General features: G+C 49.1%; 1 protein-coding gene across 1 annotated transcript in view; it reads left to right on the plus strand.

Moving 5' to 3' along the window:
* LAMB1 (laminin subunit beta 1) overlaps nucleotides 1-18,373 on the plus strand; it is a 44,274-nt gene that overhangs the window by 12,632 nt on the left and 13,269 nt on the right. Inside the window, exons 12-23 of the mRNA XM_042793497.1 lie at nucleotides 169-248; nucleotides 2,812-2,947; nucleotides 4,992-5,150; nucleotides 5,954-6,081; nucleotides 6,530-6,653; nucleotides 7,205-7,409; nucleotides 7,569-7,712; nucleotides 7,810-8,041; nucleotides 8,506-8,669; nucleotides 9,162-9,386; nucleotides 10,169-10,386; nucleotides 10,516-10,612. Coding sequence (XP_042649431.1) covers nucleotides 169-248; nucleotides 2,812-2,947; nucleotides 4,992-5,150; nucleotides 5,954-6,081; nucleotides 6,530-6,653; nucleotides 7,205-7,409; nucleotides 7,569-7,712; nucleotides 7,810-8,041; nucleotides 8,506-8,669; nucleotides 9,162-9,386; nucleotides 10,169-10,386; nucleotides 10,516-10,612 — 1,912 coding nt within the window. The remainder of the gene's footprint in view (nucleotides 1-168; nucleotides 249-2,811; nucleotides 2,948-4,991; nucleotides 5,151-5,953; nucleotides 6,082-6,529; nucleotides 6,654-7,204; nucleotides 7,410-7,568; nucleotides 7,713-7,809; nucleotides 8,042-8,505; nucleotides 8,670-9,161; nucleotides 9,387-10,168; nucleotides 10,387-10,515; nucleotides 10,613-18,373) is intronic.

The following is an 18,373-nucleotide window of genomic DNA, read 5'->3' on the forward strand; positions in this document are numbered from 1 at the left end:
GAGGTTGTGTTGGTGGTTGTGGGGGTAGACCTACAACCAGGGGAGCAGGATTCATGGGCTGGGGAGCAGCCTGGGGTAGCTTATGCTGAATATTTCAAAATGTGCCTTTGAGGTAGATGGGGTTAAATCAGCACTGGGTTACAGCGCTGGTGGTGTTTTCTCTCGCAGCCCGAGCACTGGGGCCTGAGCAATGACATGGATGGATGTCGGCCGTGCGACTGCGACCAGGGAGGAGCACTGAACAACAAGTGAGTCTCAGCCCGGTTACTCTCCCATAGTCATGATTCACCCCCGTGAATTTTACTTTCTTTGCAACCACAACATCCAGGGCTCAATGTGCTCTGCAGGAGGATGCTTGGGACCATCTTTCTGCCCCAAAAAGTGGCAGGTCTTGATTGCAGCAAAGGGTGACAGAGTCTTTTCCATGCTGAGCAGCCTCCGTTTGTGCCACCAGTGCAGGTGAACACATAAAACTGTTTGCAGTGTAGCTCTGCGTTTGGTCAGCCAGGGTAGGAGCCAGCAATGGTTTGAACTCTGCCTTGGTCATAACCCAGGGTATGGTGCATGTCAAAGCTTTGCTCTCACAGGATCAAAGCAGGAATTGGGCTTTGACATGGGCTGTCAGGCTGATTCTTGGTTTGCTCCCGAATTGGCCCTTTAGCCAATCCGTCTGTCTGTCTGTCCACCAGCACTGGGGCAAGTGTGCTGCATGCCCCAGTGGTGCCGCATGCGGTGGGATGTGGACCTGGAAGTGCCCATTGTGGGGGTGGAGGTTTTTAAGAGAAGATCATAGGTTTTGAAGGTGCATCCGTCAGTAGCAGCATGGAAAGTCCTGGCTTAAATGCCTGGTCAGAGGGGTGCTGGGTAGCCCGACTGCTTCTCCGACCAGAGCAATTTTCTGTGTGTTAGGTGTGTGTCCGACCCCAGGGTTTTCAGCAGCAGCACGTTCCTTTGCTTTCTTTTTTTCTACTCCCCCTCCCTTCCACAAACCCTTTGAAATGTCCTGCTTTTGTCTAAAGCCACAGAAGTTTCCCAAGGGGGTGGACAAATCCTTTCCCACTGGAGCCCATGGGACCACACTGGGGAGTTCGTGACTGGTCCCGGTGTGACTCCTGTAGGTTGTCACAGCCTGCGGACGCTCCATCTGTGATGGGGGTCGCCGTGGGAATGTCCCACGGGCCGTCTCCCCTCTGCTCCCAAGTGAATTATTACCCCTTGGCAGACAGCGGTGTGGTTGTTAATGGTTATTTTACTCCTCCATGCTGGCTCCCTGCGCACGGATGGGTTATATCGCACGTCTCATAATGGCTCCCCCAGCACAGCCGCTTCCAGGGGTTTGGCGTATGGCTCAGCCGTGGCCCTGCGAGGCTTTTCAGCCTGTTTCCCATGCGCTGAGGCCAGCAATTGCAAAATCAGGTGGGGAGGGGACATGTGGCGTCCTGGCACGGGCAGGGGAGCAGCTGTGCTTTCCTCTGGCTGCAGGAGAGACAATAAGCCTGGCTTCGGCTCCCGGCTTCACTCTCTAACATCAGTGGGAAGAGGGGAGCTTCGCCCTCCCCAGGGCTCCCCTCCTCAGCTGCTGAACTGCCGCCTCCTGGCTCCCATGCAGGGAGTGGGATGCAGGGCCTGGGGCAGCTGCACCTTACCCAAAATTCATCCCAGCGCTGTAACCCAGGCGGTGGGGCCGTCGCCATCCCTGGAGGGGAAACTTCCCAGCTGCCCTTTTGGAGCAGCTAGGGCACTTCTGGTATCTCAAAGTGGACGTTTAAGTGAATCTCTGCGATTTCAAAAATGGTTTCGGTTGAAAATTACTCTCAAAATGGGCGCTTGAGAAGCCTGGAGATTTTCCATGGAAACCAGAGGGGTTTGACTGTGGCAAATGTTTCTAAATTCGCTCAAATGTAAAGAAAGGGTCATATTTTGGTGGACCAAAGAAACACCCTATGAAAAAATGTGATCAGGCACGTGCAAAAGTGCAACCTGCTCAAGGGTTCTTCATAACGTGGAGCAGACTCTCTGGGGACAGTAAAACCACCATAATGCTGTGTGGGGATAGATCTGTATTGAGAAAAGAAAATGGTTCTTTATGAATGAAATGGAGCTGCTGTATGTCACCCCGGACAGACCTTCAGCATTCCCCAGTGATGGTTCTGTCTGTCCCACATCTTTGGCAATGTCCATCCTAATTTAGAGCAGGCAGGTATGGTTTTCCCCTGTGTGTAGCTGCTGGTGGGTGACCTCTTGGGATGTGCTTTGCAGCATGAGAGCAGCTTAACGTCCCAGGGCATGCACGGTCATGCATGTTCTTGCTTTTCCAGAGCCCATACAAACAGATACACTGCTTGCATGGCCTGCAAGACTGGAGCCAAAGGCTGCCCTTGGCTTGCAGGACAGACATGCCTTTGGCTATGTCTGTGGTAGCAAGTGAAGCTCTCCCATGACTGCTGTCTGGCCCCAGGGAACCACCTGCATCCGTAGCGTGAAATCCTCTTGCCATCCAAACAGAGCAAACCACATGCAAACTGCCTACTGGAAATGGTCCCTGGCCCGTGCTTGCTCCCAGCCTGAGCCTAGGAGTTGTTTGGGAGAGTGATAGTTGGGTTGAGCCAAGACGGTGCCTAGGACCGTGCTGCCATTTTAGCAGTGCAGAAGGTCCAGATGCAGAGCCTGAGAACATCTCGTGTCTAGACACAGCTGTGTCCAGAAGTGCTTCTCCTCCTGTGTCACTTAAAACGTCAAAGTGGAAGATAGCTCTAGCACTGTCTCAGCGTAGCCAAGATGTGTTGTAAAATCATTGCTCTTCCATTTCAGCTGCTCAAGTCAATCTGGCCAATGTGAATGCCGGCCCCACATGTTTGGACGTCAGTGCAACCAGGTGGAACCTGGCTATTACTTCATTTCCCTTGATCATTACATCTACGAGGCAGAGGAAGCCAGCTTGGGTCCTGTGAGTAGCAGTTTTAGTGGGCTGCTGTGTCTGGACAGCTGTGGGAAAGTTGTTTCACCAGTTGGGTGTTAGAAGCATCTGTTTCATACCCTGAGTGCTTTGCAATTAATGTGTGGAAAACACAAAAAACAATTGTATCAGAAAACTGTCAACCTGTAGCTCTTCAATCTTAGTATCAGTAAATAATGCAATAATTTAGGAGGGGAAACTGACATTTTTTTTAAAACCTGTTTCTTCGATCATGGCTGTACAGTTGGTTTCCTGTCAGCGTCCCTCTCTGTACCCCACTGTGCACGCACCCACTGCTCCCACTTCTCCTTCCCCTCTTATCTTAAGAGCAGTGGGACACTGACACTGGTTCTTCTCTTTGGTGCTACTGAAACCGGGAGGGAACAAAGCACGCATTCAAGCACATTGCTGCGGCTTTTAGAGTTTCCATACATCAGTAGCATTTCTTTTATTAATGACTAAAACCATAGTTGATAGCGCAAACAACTATTTTTGTGAGATTTCCTCTAGCTTGCAAGGTACATCAGGGTGTCTGGCTCTTTCTGTTCACCTCTGAGCAGCCTTGCTTCTAATTGACTAACAGCCGCCAGCTGATTACATCAATTATTTTTGCCTCCAGCAAGGAGTCAGGGAGATAAGATAATGGTTTCTCTAAATCAGCAGATCCTTGTCTGCCTGCAACTTCGGCACTTGATCCTAGTTTATTTATTTTGGGCAAAATGCAGCCACTTTGCAGTTTCAGCCAAGGCAGGGGATTTTTGCTCTTAGATAACTGCACAGAGGGAAAACGGTGCAGAGCAGAGGTTGGACCGCAGCAGAGGGCATGTGAGCTGGCACAGGGTTTTTCATGTATTTGTGTCTGCCTGACTGCAGGGGTGGTACTCGAGGCCTCGCTTAGGCTTGGGGATGGAGGAGCCCGGTGTGAAAACCCACCTTGCCAAGCAGAGCAGGGGGGTGTGTGCCACTGGTTTGCCTTTTGAAACCTTCAGAACCAACCATTTTAAAAACCACCAGTATTGAAAGCTTTCTCACAGATCTAGTGGCAGAAAAAAAATGCTGATTTCCCAGGTAGGGGCCCAGCACAAGACACAATGAAGTGGCAGAGAGTTGCAGGGATTTTCAGATAGTGCCAAGCCCCTGTGCTCCCCGCAGCTGCACATCCTCGCTCACGTCCTGCCTGCCAAAGCCAAAGAGTAATAACTTATAGCCAGGCTCTCTTCAAAGAGTGTGAAAATATATGAGGGGACATCCTAAAGTGATACGTGTTTCCTTACCTGTTATCCCTTTCTACCGAAGCAGCTTCCTTAGGAATGCACAGGATGTTGTTCTATGGAGAGAACTATTTGTGGATGCAGATGTGTTTGAAACAGGAAGTTTGAGCACCACACATTTCCATTTTCTGTTGCCTTTTTCCTCTTCTTTGCTTTATATAAAGAGTAGCAGATAAAAACATGGCACCTCAGACTGAAAGGAGCGACCACATACTGATTTGGCTGTTAAATATCTATCTGATTAGGATTTCTGTTATTTAGCGACACCCTACTCATGACGTCCATGATCTGCTTTTCAAATGTTATCCTTAGCAGTGGTTTGGTTTGGAGTAGCTTGGTGTAGTCAGGAAGCAATTAGCGCTCAGCTTGGGCAGTTTATAGAGCAGTTATGTGCTACTGCAATAAATCCGACTGCTATGAATATGATGTGAATGTCCTTACAGTGAACGAGGTGTTATGGCTGATGGATTACTTACTCACAGCAAGTTTTTAAATTAAATTCTTCACCACAACGGAGAAGTGGATGAAGAGTTGTGCAGTGTTATTTATTTTTTACCTTTCTTGTTTTTTGTATATTGTTAAGCAGAGGGGCAATGGTCTGCACACATACAGGTTTAGAAGAGAATTCATGTTCTCTGGGATGCAAACAATGGATGCTGCGATCCAGAAGTGATCCATCAGCAGAACTCATCACTTCACGCACTCCCACAGGGCTCACAAATTTAGTGTGTCAGTATTAAAATCTCTGTTCCCTGTTTTTGTAGGGAGTAAACATAATAGAGCGCCAGTATACGCCAGACCGCACACCGTCATGGACAGGCATAGGATTTGTAAGGGTCCCTGAGGGGGCATACCTGGAATTCTACATTGACAACATCCCCTACTCCATGGAGTATGATATTGTGGTCCGCTACGAGCCGCAGGTAGGTGTGTGAGGACGGGCACTGCTGTCTCTCGTCAGGCCTTGGCTCTCTCGGTGCATGACTGACAGGAGCCTGGCGCTTCCAGGAGTCATCAGGACTCAAAGACAAGGATGGACGCTCAATTAAATTCTGAGATGTGTGAAAATCCAAGACGATGGTGAAAAGTGTTATTTGCTTTACAGTTTCTTTCATCATTGTGTTGTTTCAGCACCTGTTTAATGAACAAATTAAAAAGTGACAAGTCCCACCAGGACAGATTAGAATATAAATTTGGCATCAGTCAGATGGCCTTCTAGTGGGTGGAAACGCTGTTATGCACCTTAGGAGAGAAATTGCCCATCTTGGAAGTTGAATGCCTGCAGCCAGGAGTTTGCAAGCAGTTGGTTTTGACAGTGGATAATTCACAGGGTGAAGGGAAAGAGAAAAATCTCTCCAGTTCCTTACCTAGACCTTGGCAGTGACTGACTGCAGTGAAATACTAAGGTGCAGTACCCAGAGGTGGGTGGAGAAGAGGTCGCCAAACCCCTGTGCTGGTCCCATGCTGCAGATGGGGCTGCTGACATCCTACAACTAGTCATGTTTTTTGGGAGGGAGAGAGGCTGTCGTGCTGGAGGATGCCCAGGGGCCCTTGCCTTGTCTCAGCCCAAACCTGCAGCTGGTAAAGGCCCCGTTGATGCAGCCCCATCCTCCCCAAAGCACAGTGACCACCCCATATGTGCTCACGCTTTTCCTGGCCTGAGCTCTGGATGCTTCTGGGAGCTTATGGCCGTTGCTTGATGCTGATCAGCCTTTTTTTCCCCCAGTTGCCGGATCAGTGGGAAAAAGCTGTGATCAGCGTCTCGCGCCCGGGCAAGATTCCCACGGGTAGCCGGTGTGGCAATACAGTTCCTGATGATGATAATCAGGTCGTCTCACTGTCACCCGGCTCCAGGTCAGTATAACTGGATGGGCCAAAAGGAAAAAAAAAAATGTTAAAAACATTGAAACAGAGTAATGTTACATTTTCAGTTTGCCATGGCCTCTGTGAAAATGGATGAAATTCAATTTCCTAAGGGTTATAAAAACATACCTAGTATTGTGTCTGTAGACTCCAAGCTTTTAAGTTGATTCTCAATTTCTGATTTGTTTTGTTCACTGATTAAAGGGGGGGGAAGTGTTTGCACAGCCTGTGAGTGAACGTCAGTATGTCTCTTTACCTTGCCGATAAGCTTTTCCGGTTCTGACTTGCACAAGCCTCCAAACCGCCTCTTTCACATTGTAACTTTTGTTCTGCCCTGTCCTGGCTGCTTTCCGTTATCTCAATTGCTTTATAGGGCTACCTTAAATGCTTTATGGTGCTGGACGTTTGAAGTAAGAATTGTTTCCTGTTCCTAACCCAGGTACGTTGTTCTCCCGCGGCCTGTCTGCTTTGAGAAGGGGCTGAATTACACCATCCGCCTGGAGCTGCCCCAGTACTCCTCGGTGGATACAGAGACGGAGAGCCCATACACGCTCATTGACTCTGTGAGCAGAAATTATTTTGGGGATGCTCTGGGGTAAAAGTGTATTTAAAAGCCTGAAAGTTTACCTCTCCTCTGGCATTCATCTGTGTAAATCCAAAGTAATATTTTACAACATTGTTGCTTACGACTGAAGCCAGATTTTAACTGAGCAATATCAAGCAGCATAGGTTTCTGCAGTCTCAAAGTATGTGTGGTGTTTTTCTGCTAAGAGGCTTTTACTGTCTTTTACAGGGCTGCAGCTAGATCCGCAGACCTGTAGTTTCTTTGGGGAGGCTAATGTGTGCCACATATGTCATGAATGTCAACATCTACCTTTTTCTTTTGAATGGATAGAATTTGGTAGATTTGGTAAGAATTTGCTAGATACCAGAACTATTCCACCGAGAACTAGGGAAATAGATACTTGTCTTCCAAATTCTGTCTGGCTGTTTGCTTTCTGGCCAAAAAAGGGTGTTAGGAAGTGGGATAATACTGAATTTTCACAATTTTGGTTAAGGCTATTTATAAAGGGTGACTTTGCCATTGTACTTTGACTTCGCAATTGTTTTGTAGCTTGTTCTCATGCCATACTGCAAATCGCTGGACATATTCACAGTAGGAGGTTCAGGCGAAGATGTGGTCACGAACAGCGCTTGGGAAACTTTTCAAAGATACCGATGTCTGGAAAACAGCAGGAGCGTTGTGAAAACCCCCATGACGGACGTCTGCAAGAACATCATATTCAGCATTTCTGCGCTATTACACGAGACCGCGTTATGTACGTAACCATCTGCTTGTGGGGCAAACTGCGCCTGGAAGCCCGATGGTGCTTGCAGGCAGAGTGGTTTGCATGGGGAAGGCGTGTGTGTGGGGTGGGGCACGTGGTGCATGTCCTGCACCGTGGTACTCACGCCCGCTGATGCTTTTCTCTGCTCAGCATGCCAGTGTGACCCCCAGGGCTCCCTGAGTTCGGTGTGTGACCCCAGCGGAGGACAGTGCCAGTGCCGTCCCAACGTTGTTGGAAGACAGTGCGACAGATGTGCCCCTGGCACCTTTGGGTTCGGGCCGAGTGGATGCCGACGTATGTGAAACCCTGGGCTCTGGGCTGTGCTGCGGTTGGGGCCCTGCGTTTAGGGCTCGCTCGTGGAAACACAGCCCCTCTCCCCCTCTCCTTGCAGCGTGCGAGTGCCACGTCCGAGGCTCTTACAATGCCTTCTGCGACGCGGAGATGGGCCAGTGCCACTGCTTCCCCGGGGTGTACGGGCGGCAGTGTGACCGCTGCTTGCCTGGCTTCTGGGGCTTCCCCAGCTGCCAGCCCTGCCACTGCAATGGCCACGCCGACGACTGTAGCCCCTACACCGGGGAGTGCCTGAGCTGCCGGGACCACACGGCAGGGCACAACTGCGAGAGGTATGGCGCGCACCCCCCTCCCCGGCCCGCTCCTTCCCCGCTGCAGGGTGGGCGCAGCGGCTCTTCTCCTCCAGCGCTGGTGCTCAGGCGGGTGTGAAGCCACAGGGAAATGCCCTGGAAGCCAGAGGAGGATGGGAGTGGGGATCCCCTCTTCCCAGCCCGCAGCCTTGTGCCTCCCAGCAGCACCTGCCCATGTTTGCAGGACCCCAGGGCTTCAGAGAGGCTTTCCTCATTACAAACCTCTTGAGAGGCATCTGCCTTGTGTCTCAGCTCTTACACTGGTGTAAACCAGGCAATTTTGCCTCAGCGGGCACAGCTGCGCAGGGTGTGAGTGGCACAGGAGAGCCATAAGGATGTTTCTGCCCTTCGGTTCTTCACAAGGGTTGAAAACCTGAGCGTAGTTGCGGCAAGACTGCAGACTGTTTGCCTGCGGTCCCCTCCATGCCGTGTACCCTGTTGTGCAGGTGTGAGGCTGGCTACTACGGAGACCCCATCCTGGGATCGGGCGACCACTGCCGCCCTTGCCCTTGCCCTGATGGCCCCGAGAGCGGACGTCAGTTTGCCAGCGGCTGTTACCAGGATCCGGTCACGCTGCAAGTCGTGTGTGTCTGTAGCGTGGGATACATAGGTACTTGGCGGGTGCGTGGAGAGGGGCTGGTTGGGTTGAACTTCCCCGTGAGTGTGTTCATATGGGTTGCTGGATGTGACTACAAGCACCAGCATCAAGGTGTTGCTGCTGGAGGTTGGCAGCGCTTGGAAGGTGCCCAGGCAGAGCGGCTTGTGCAGGCGATGCCAGCACCGCTGTGAACCTCATCCCCAGCAGCGTGGCGAGGGATGACTGGTGGTCAGCAGAGGTGGACAGGACAGCAGCGGAACCGAGGGGACGAGCGTGCTGGCAGCTGGGCTGCAGCACTGTGCTTAGTGCCCCAGGTGGTACCATCCATGCAGCACCAAGCTGCCACAGGCTCACCAAAAGCTGCCTCTGTATCTTTGAGTGTGATCTAATTAACACCCCCCCCATTCATGGCCTTTATTGGCTTGCCTCAGTCTTACTGTTTACAGGGGCTGCGTGCTAGTGAGCCGTGACGGTAATTCCCACCGTGCCTGTTTGTTCAAACAGGCAGTCGATGTGATGAATGTGCGTCTGGCTTCTTTGGGAGCCCTGACGAGGTTGGCGGCGCCTGCCAGCCGTGCCAGTGCAACAACAACATCGACACCACTGACCCGGAGGCCTGCGACAAGAAGACGGGAACATGCGTGAAGTGCCTGTATCACACAGAGGGTGAAAACTGCCACCTCTGCAAACAGGGCTACTACGGGAGCGCCCTGCAGCAGGACTGCAGAAGTGAGTGGGGAGACACGGCCGCAGCACCTCCGCCAGTCATGTCTCGGGGTGACAGTGGCTGCCTGAACTCTTTTTAATTTATCTGGGAGCATTTGGAGTGGTGGGGAAGCCTCATTACCCCCCAGATGGAGTTGTGTGCAGCAGCCCTGCAGCTCCTGGGCAGGGTGGAGAGTCCTTTACATTTGACAGGGAGAGCGGGGACGGGCATTTACATGTGCTGAAAGGACAACGCTTTTGCAGGATGGATGGGGTGGGGCGGTGTGTGTTCTTGCCCTCTTGTTAGCTGTCTTTGTTTACCTCTTCTCCAGAGACAGCGGGGTGAGGGTTTGGCTTTTGTTTACACCAGCATCCCTGCAGATGTGGCTGCACAGGGGGAGCAAGGGCTGTGGTGGGGAGGCAGACCCTCCTCTCCCTCAGCACCAAACACAGCCCAGCAGGACGGATGAGTCACTGGGCTGGGCGAGTGGAGCCCTGATCTGCTTGGCACACCATCGGAGAGAAGGCTGGGCTGCTTGAAAAAGGGGCTTCTGTCAACTCCTGGAAGCCATAGAGCTGGCCAGCCTGGGACATGAGGAAGGCTCTTGCGTGGCACTGGGTGTTGTTTAGTGTTGGGTCAGCCGGGCCTGGCCAGGGGCACTGGGATGTGCCGGCATCTGCCCGCACCGCTGGGGACTTGGAGAATAAACTAAATGCGAACTCCGGGCAGTCTGGTAAAGAGAGGGTGGGCTGACATCGAGGCACCACGGGCTGACATCGAGGCACCGTGCTCTTTCCCCTCACAGAGTGCGTTTGCAACTACCTGGGCACCGTCCGGGAGGACTGCGAGGGCTCGGAGAGCTGCCGGTGCGAGGCGGCCACGGGGCAGTGCCGGTGCCTCCCCGGCGTGGTGGGGCAGACCTGCGACCGCTGTGCCCCCCACACGTGGCGGCTCGCCAGCGGCACCGGCTGCGAGCAGTGCGGCTGCGACCCCGCGCGCTCCCTCGGGCCTGCCTGCAACGAGGTGAGGGGAGCGCGGGGCCTGCTCCGACGCCTTGGCCTTGGCTCCGGCGTGGGACCGGGCTGCTGAGGCAGTCACATCTCCCACATCTCCTCTTGGTTTTGTTTTTTTTTTTTTTTTTTTTTCCGGCAGTTCACGGGGCAGTGCCAGTGCATGCCGGGCTTTGGAGGCCGGACCTGCCGGGAGTGCCAGGAGCTCTTTTGGGGCGACCCAGGCGTGGAATGCCGAGGTAAGTCCAACCCCAGCGCCTGCTCCCCCTGCTCCTTTTAGAAATGACCTGGTGGCCGGGCACGCTGTCACCTCCCGGGGCTCTGGGACACCCCTGCTGAGAGCAGCCCCTCTGGTGACCCCCACCACTGCCCACATGAGCCTTGGAAATGGGGGAAGAAGGCATGGCAGGGTCTGTTCTCAGGGTTTGGGTGCCTCTGGGGACAGGAGGCATGTCAGGAGCTAGGCACTGCACTTGCCTGGTTTATTTTATTTCTTATTGGGCGCTAACTTAGAAACAAACCTCTCTGTTTAGAAACGAACTCGTCTTTAACCGTTAGGTTGCAATGCTGTCAGGTAAACTGGTGTGGTAAGAAAACGTATTGCAAGTGTTTGGGTTTGAGAATTGGTCTGGAAACCAGTTTCCTTTGCATTTTGATTGCACACAGTGGACGTCCACAGCCTCCTCTTCTGTCTTGTTAGGGAGACCGGGCCTGAAGAAATAAGGGTTTTGATTTAGTAGGAGACTTTCCTTATATTTCAGATGAAAATAAAGGAGCAAGCAGAGAGCATGCAGTGGGTTAGCCATAGCTACGTGCCGCAAAATAGTGTGCCATGAAGTCGCTTGTTTAGAAAACTGGATGCTCTCTGTCCTTTCATTATAAACAAGTCTGTTCATTAGCTGGAAAAGAAACTTCAAACACTGTCCAGACCAGAATAAACTTGTATTTCTGATCTGTTCAAATAGGAGCCTTTGCCAGGAGGGTTTGCAGTAGATTAAGGTATTTTTTCCTGCAGGGAGGAATGTGCTTGCTGTGGTCTTTAATAAATCCCTTACAATAGAGATACCTTAGAGCCCATTATCTAACCAGATAGGCAGGTCACAGCTACTTGGTTAATGCAGCAGATGAAAGGACTAGGGAATTGTCCCGGTTCCTGAGTACATATTGGGTTTCTCAGAGGGAGAGGCAGCAGTTTGGGGAGGCTGTGTGTGTTCTGGCCTGGTGAGGGGTGCTGACCCTGCCGGCTCCGGGGCAGGGATTGTCTTTTGGTATCAGCTGTCTCCATCAAAGTTTATTGATGGAGTCCATCTGCATACCTTATCAGCAGGATTTTGCAGCCTACCAGAATTTCTGGTCTCTTATTGGAGTTTCTGCTATCTTTTGAGCATGTGAAAACCTGCTTTTTAACATTTATGAAGTAAAGAGAGGCTATATTCTTTAGGGCCTGTTTTTGCCATACAAGCTCTACACTGTCCTTCCAACCTGCCGCCCCTTCTGCCCCCAAGTGACATGGGAGGCTCGCTTGGGTGGAAATGCAGATTTTCCTTTAGGATTTCATCCAGCTGGAGGTTGGGGAGAGCTGGTGTCCAGGGCTGAGCCATGGCAGCCTGTGGTGTGATGCCCCTGACAGGCTCTAAGCACACGCTTGCTCCTGGAACACATCTAGCCCCACAGTGGCAGCCGAGTCTCCCCAGCATGGTGGGGTCAGTGCCTCCCGCCCCATCTCCCATCCTTCCTCAGCAGGGAGAGAAGCAACTTCTTGGCCCTCAGTTAGTCCCAGCGAGCGGAGAGGTGATGCTCATGCTGGCAGACGTGCAGCCGCTGCGTGGGCAGGTAGCAGCTCTCAGTCGTAAGCGGTTTGCAGATGAACTAGAAAACTGTGCCGTTTAAGGAGTTGCCGAGCAATGCCCATGGAAAATAGCTTAAGTATGGCCTGTGGCCAAGGTGAAGCTGGAACCGAGACAAGGATTCGTCACAAAGACATCAGCTCCAGCTGCAGGGGGATGTGTAGGCTCCTGGCTGTGGCGTTTTGCCAGCTGTCCTTAGTGACACGCTCATGCTGGACCAAGCAGCCAATATGGCCACATTTTGTGCCATGTTCAGAGAGAAAATACAAACCAATCTGGATGGGGAATGGCGAGAACTCTGAACCATGGGAGCGTGGACAGACGGTCTTCGGTGTGGGCACCGAGCTGATGTAGACATGGGAATGTCAGTCTCAACGACTCCAGGGTGGGATCCTTCACTGGCCAGGACAAGTGGCTTCTGCTCAAGGTTGGAAATCACAGTGTGCATCACTCAAGGGACAGTAATGGGTGATCTCTTTACAAGAGGTCTTCAGGCTGTTGGCACCAAGAGACGCAAGCTCCTGCTGAGAGACAGGGACTGCACTGCCCGTGTTGCTGTGACACCCTTTACAAATTTTTTGATAACTTCCAAAAAAAATAGTGAGGTCATGTGAACACAAGTGCCTGCGAATAACCTCTGGACACAGCTATGTGGAGATGTGAAAAATGGCTGATCTAGCACAGGCCAGGGACCACAGTCACCCATGGGTTCCCAGGCACTTGCAGCAGCACCGAGCTGTGGATGTGGCCCTGGGGTCCCAGCAAGCTCTGCTGGAAACGGGCACTCTTCCCCGCCATCCCCATCGATGGCAGTGACCATTGCCAGCTGCTGCCTGTGACTTGCTTCCTAGAAATCTTGGTAAGATCAGGGATGGTGAAGCAGAATCTGGGGAGATAGGGGTTTTTTGTGCCTGGTTTGGGTGCTTTGATTTGCAGTCTGTGCTCCTTGTGGTTAACAGACAGCATCATCAGATGTCTCCTCTCTGCATGTCCCCAGAGATCACACTGAGACCGGACCGCTGGGGCAAGCTAAGGTGGGTGCCAGCGTTTGGGCAGCATCTCGACCCCTCAGTGCTGTGTATGTACCCACCAGCCACAGGTGTCCATTGGGGGTCACACACCGCAGAGTCTGTAGGACTGGGTCTTTGGAGACTGCTTACTCCATGCTTTAAAAAAAGCACAACAGTTACTAATTTAATATAATGAGTGAAACAAGTATAGAGGAGGCACAGAGAGTAGGGGAAAGCCCAGCGCGTCTCTCCTGGCCTCATGTAGGTCCCTGTGAGGATTACAGTGAGCAGGAGCTGTGCTGTGAGGAGCTAAGGGGGCAGTGCCAGCCCCTCTGCAGGACTCTTCTAGCTGTCGCTTCAGCTACAAGCTGTATGCAGCTCTGCGCAAGCCTGCACGTGAACGTGTGCATGCGCATAGAAATCCTCACTAAGGTAGTAAATAACAGGATTACAAATTTCATCAAGCTCGAGTCTCCCAGGCATTCTGCTGGAGCTTTTCCAAAGCCTGGCAACCAAATTGCAGGACTCAGCATGCTGAGCTCTGCACTGACTTCAGCCCACAAAGCACATTTCTGGCAGGAGGCTCCAGGCTCCTGGGAAGCCTCTGAGATATGGTGTGGCTGCAGATGCAGCTCAAACAGTGCGCTTGCACAGTAAGATATTTCAAGACAATTTTACTGTTTGAATTAATTGAACAAATGGAATGGGGTGCAGTTAGTAAAAGGTACTGTATGAGATTGAAAGTTACGTTATATTGCTCTATCCCCTTTACAAGAAGCATACGTGCGTCAATATTTTTCTGTGTTGGACTTGAGTATCAAGCCCTATTGTAAAAGAATTTAATTGAACTAAGACAAAAAAAATTCATGTTTTTATCAAATACTTATTGCAGACATTGGCAGAAAGTTGTTTTTCTCAGTTTTTAGTCTTTCTTACGTACTTGGTACCAAAACACCTGTTCACTGAAAATTACCTTATTGCCATTTCAGAATAGGCTTTGTAGTCTTAATTTAACACTAGTGTCTTAAACTAGTAATGTAGGCTGATTTTATAGGAGGTGTTTATGGTGCGGAGAGAAAGATTAGCCGATGTTTCTTCCCCTTCTGTGGTAAGTGTCTAAAAGAAGTCTGACAAATTCTACACTAAAGAAAACACAATTTTTACATTGAGTTTCATAATGTCATGTTAACTCTATTTCAGCCCAAACTAAGACATGTCAGTTGACCCATGTCTTAAAATATATTGCAATGTATATTGATTGGTTCCAGAAAATAGTCCTTTTGGCAAGGTCTGATAGCATGATAAAATGCAGCACAACTCTTGTAATTATAGGCTGGGATCTTATCTTAACACTCATACTGAAAACCGTAATGCTGAGGAGTTAGCAATATGCTTACAGGGTAATTTGAATCAATAGCTGATTATTCAGAAGAAATTTGCTAGCTCTGCAAAACTTTCATCCTTACAAATTGCTGAATGGTTTTCTCATCATAGTGCCTCACTACCACTGGGAAATGATGCCAGGAAATCATGTTTGAACAAACCCTTTGTTTTTTTGCTGCAGAGGAGTTTAACATTTGATACTCTCCATCCCTGATCTCAAGCAGTAAAGAAAATATTTCTGCAAAAATGATTTCTATTCTCTGTGGGATGATGTATGATACTTGCTTGTTCCTAGCATCCTTCAGTAATGCATTAAACACTGAGACTGATCTTCATACAGCCCTTTCAGTATCCATTATATCATCTTGGCTGTAGTATCAACTGCTCTAACACACTTTAGTTTAAATTAAATGATATGCAAATATGCCACATTAAATTACAGTAGTTTAAATGTAAGTGAGTTCTAAATATTTAAAATCAGAGGGAAAGGTAGCAGAGCTGTCAGAGTAAGTGAAAGATAAAGCGGTTCATAGATCTTTGTGAGCTTAAAGCAAACCACGCAAGCTAGTCATTTACTTCTTTGGGATTTCTGCCCTTAGGTTTCTACAAGACTACATTCAATAAACATGTATGAGTGTTACTTTTATCTTTAGGATCAGGGGAAAAAATTACTGAGGAATGCATTGATCGAGGTGGTATAAAAATTACCCACGGATCGTCTCTGTGTGCATGCACATATGTCCACATGCATTTGTGAACAGATGCAGCTAGTCTTTTATACTCATAAGTTCCTAATCAGCAGATCTTGACTGAAGAATTTGGCCAGAAAATTTTCCGGTCAAAAATGTGATTCACTTAAGTCGGAGTATGCCACAGAAGAATGTCTGATTGAGTTAAACACTCAAATAAAGAAAACAATGCACCCAGTTCCAAAATGACATTTCAAAACAGAAACCTATTGTTTAATTTAGTAAATGCTTCCTTGAAAACCCTCAAATCTTTGGCCAGTAATTTCAAAAGACTTCTTTTTCTCTACTATATTTTTCCATGGGAGATACTGCAGTGTCCTGCTCCGCTTACCCAGGGACAGATTTGATCCCTGTATAACACCGATCTTCAAAGCAAGCAGTCCCATCTGTGTTAACTTGCAGCCCTTCACCTTGGCATTAGTCCACTCCTCTGTATGAAGGGAGAGTAATCAACAATTTGGCTTGAAAGCCATTTGCTACCCAAAGTGGTTAAAGCATCGAAATCTCTTGCAGTAAACTCCATATCTTTCTGGTTTTGCAGGGCAAAATGAAGCCCTTTTCCCAGTTTCTAGTCACAGAAGCATAGGCAAGGCATTTAAAATGAGCTTATAGGACTTTATGTCTTTCCTTATTCCACATATACTATGTTAAGTGGAATATAAAGCCATTGGTACCTACTGAGTAATATCTGAAACACTTCTGCATCCCTAGATGTGCCTGTATGTTTCTTGTTCTTGAAAAAAATTAGATGATTATCCAGGCATACGCTGAATTTAGATGTGGTATAGCTACTCAGGTGTTAAAACAGACATGAGTGTGCTCGTTTGAGCCGAAATCTCCATAACCAAGTGATACTTTGAAGATTATGTTTGAGTTAGCCTGTTAGAGTACATCGGAAGCAAAACTGCCATAACAGAGAGCATCATTACCCCTGGACTGCATAGGAGTTGACCCACATCGTGGCCATAGGAATAGTTGGACATTAAATAAGGAGGTGTTAGAGGAGCAGGAACTTCACTGTGACTGGAAGGGATGCTGGAGTATTCTGGACAAAAATGATGCCGGGCACGATGTGCTGGATCATTCTGGCATGGCGTTCGCTCCGTTTCTAGCAGATGATAGGAACCAAGGTATCTGCTGTTTGCACATCCCAGTCCATTGGCAGTGACAATCAAACGTCACATAAATCATTTTGGTGGATGTGCATCCACCATCATGAATGATGGATGTGTAACTCAGTTATTCTTCCATGAACTGTTTGCCAATCCTGTGCTAGCCTTTTCCAGTGCCAGCTGGGAGGTCCTCCTTTCACTTGGATCCTGCTGCTGTCACGATGCTTTTGTCCCTTTAGGAAAAAGTTGCTTTTTTGTCAATTTAGGACAAAGTTGTGCCCTGAAATCTCACAGAGACTGAAGCCAGTGCGTTCTTGGTAGGCAGGCACTGCATGAGGCAAAGGTGAAACCTGTGCACTGAGCTATTTGCCTGGTGGCCCACGGTGTTCAAGGTGCTCCTCACTACTGAGAAGGTTTTATATGGTTTTGGCCTGGGCTTGCTTTCCTCTTGAGAACTGGCCAGAGCTGAAGTCAGTGGAGGGTTTGATCCTCACCATGCTGTAAAGGGAAGGTGCTCTCTGCACTGGCCTTGGACATGCTTCTTGCTGGGTTGTAAAATAGCCTGTTGGTGGTGGCCAAGGCACAGGGTACGGGACTCATCCACTAGTGATGTTGGAGATGGTAGAGGTCCTGCTCCACAGAACCTTGGAGGGGAGTTTTTGTGGGTTTCTGGCTGGCTTAATTTCATTATTAATGTGGTGTCCAGAAATTGGGCCACAGCTTCTGATAAAAGTACTCAGAGACTGACTCTAGCGAGGAACAGAGATGGCTTCAATCACCTCTGGTGGAAGCGATTGGCTAACGTCATATAGGCTTTAAAAAAGAAGATAGCATGTATCCAAACAGTGGCATGCATGTGTCATTTGCAAGATGAAAGGTTTGCTCACAGGATGTGAGCTGTAAGAGAAGCAGTGATGCTTTTGTGAGAATTTAAAAAACGTTTCAGTCAGTGCCGCAGCAAGGAATTGTCTGAGGGCTGTAGCTAGAGGGACCATACGATCAGTGGGTAGAAATGCCTCCCAAATTTTCAAAATGGAAAGAAAACAAAATCATCTAGAATCTTCTTATTCCAGTACTAAGGGAGACTTTTCCTTGTTTTCCTTTAAACTGTGTGATTTTACTTAAAAATAGAGGTAAAATTATCTTCAGTTTTACCTTTTGGATTGAAAGCTGGTGTGGTCCTGTGCATGGTTAATGACTTGGGAGGATCATGAAGAAAAGAAAGAGCAAGCGTGAAACCAGCACTTTGAAAGCCATTTTATGTATGTTGGGTTCACACTACTGAGGTAACACAGAGCCAGCATTGCCTGCTTCTGGGCTTGATAGAGAATCCTAAAATGGAGAAATAACACACAGTTATGTTTCTAGCCGCCTTGTACAATTTTCTCATGGGTCCCACAAAGCTCAGTTTGGAAGCTTTGTAGAATTCTAGAAATGTGATGATTCTTCCAACTGTTGTGCTACATTTAGAATAAATTATTCCTTTGCTCTTTATCATCTCCCAACAGACAGCCCTGGAGTTTGGGTTTTCACTTTGCAAATGAGTTAGTACTTAAATTCTCCTTTCCCCTTCCCCAACATTTTCTGGCTCGAGATTTTGGAGTCCACATTACCATGTAAATGCTACTAAAGCCATGTCATTTGCCTTTCCTGAACATGTAGGTATTCAGGAGTAGAATTACCAACATCGGGGCTTTTTTCACTTTAAGCTTTTTAAATCCGCAGGTAAATATAGTGATCTGATTTGCCAGCAGAAAGTATTCATGTAACTTGATCAGATCTCAGGATCTTTGAGAAAAACCACATGCCATTTAGCCTTTTTCTATGCAGAGGAATTTGGACAATTCATCATTATACCGAGGGCCTTATTAGTTGACAGAAGGGTTAACTGACCTTCAA

This window comes from Tyto alba, unplaced genomic scaffold (assembly GCF_018691265.1).
Source record: "Tyto alba isolate M040663 unplaced genomic scaffold, T.alba_DEE_v4.0 Super-Scaffold_2, whole genome shotgun sequence".
Taxonomy (NCBI): domain Eukaryota; kingdom Metazoa; phylum Chordata; class Aves; order Strigiformes; family Tytonidae; genus Tyto; species Tyto alba.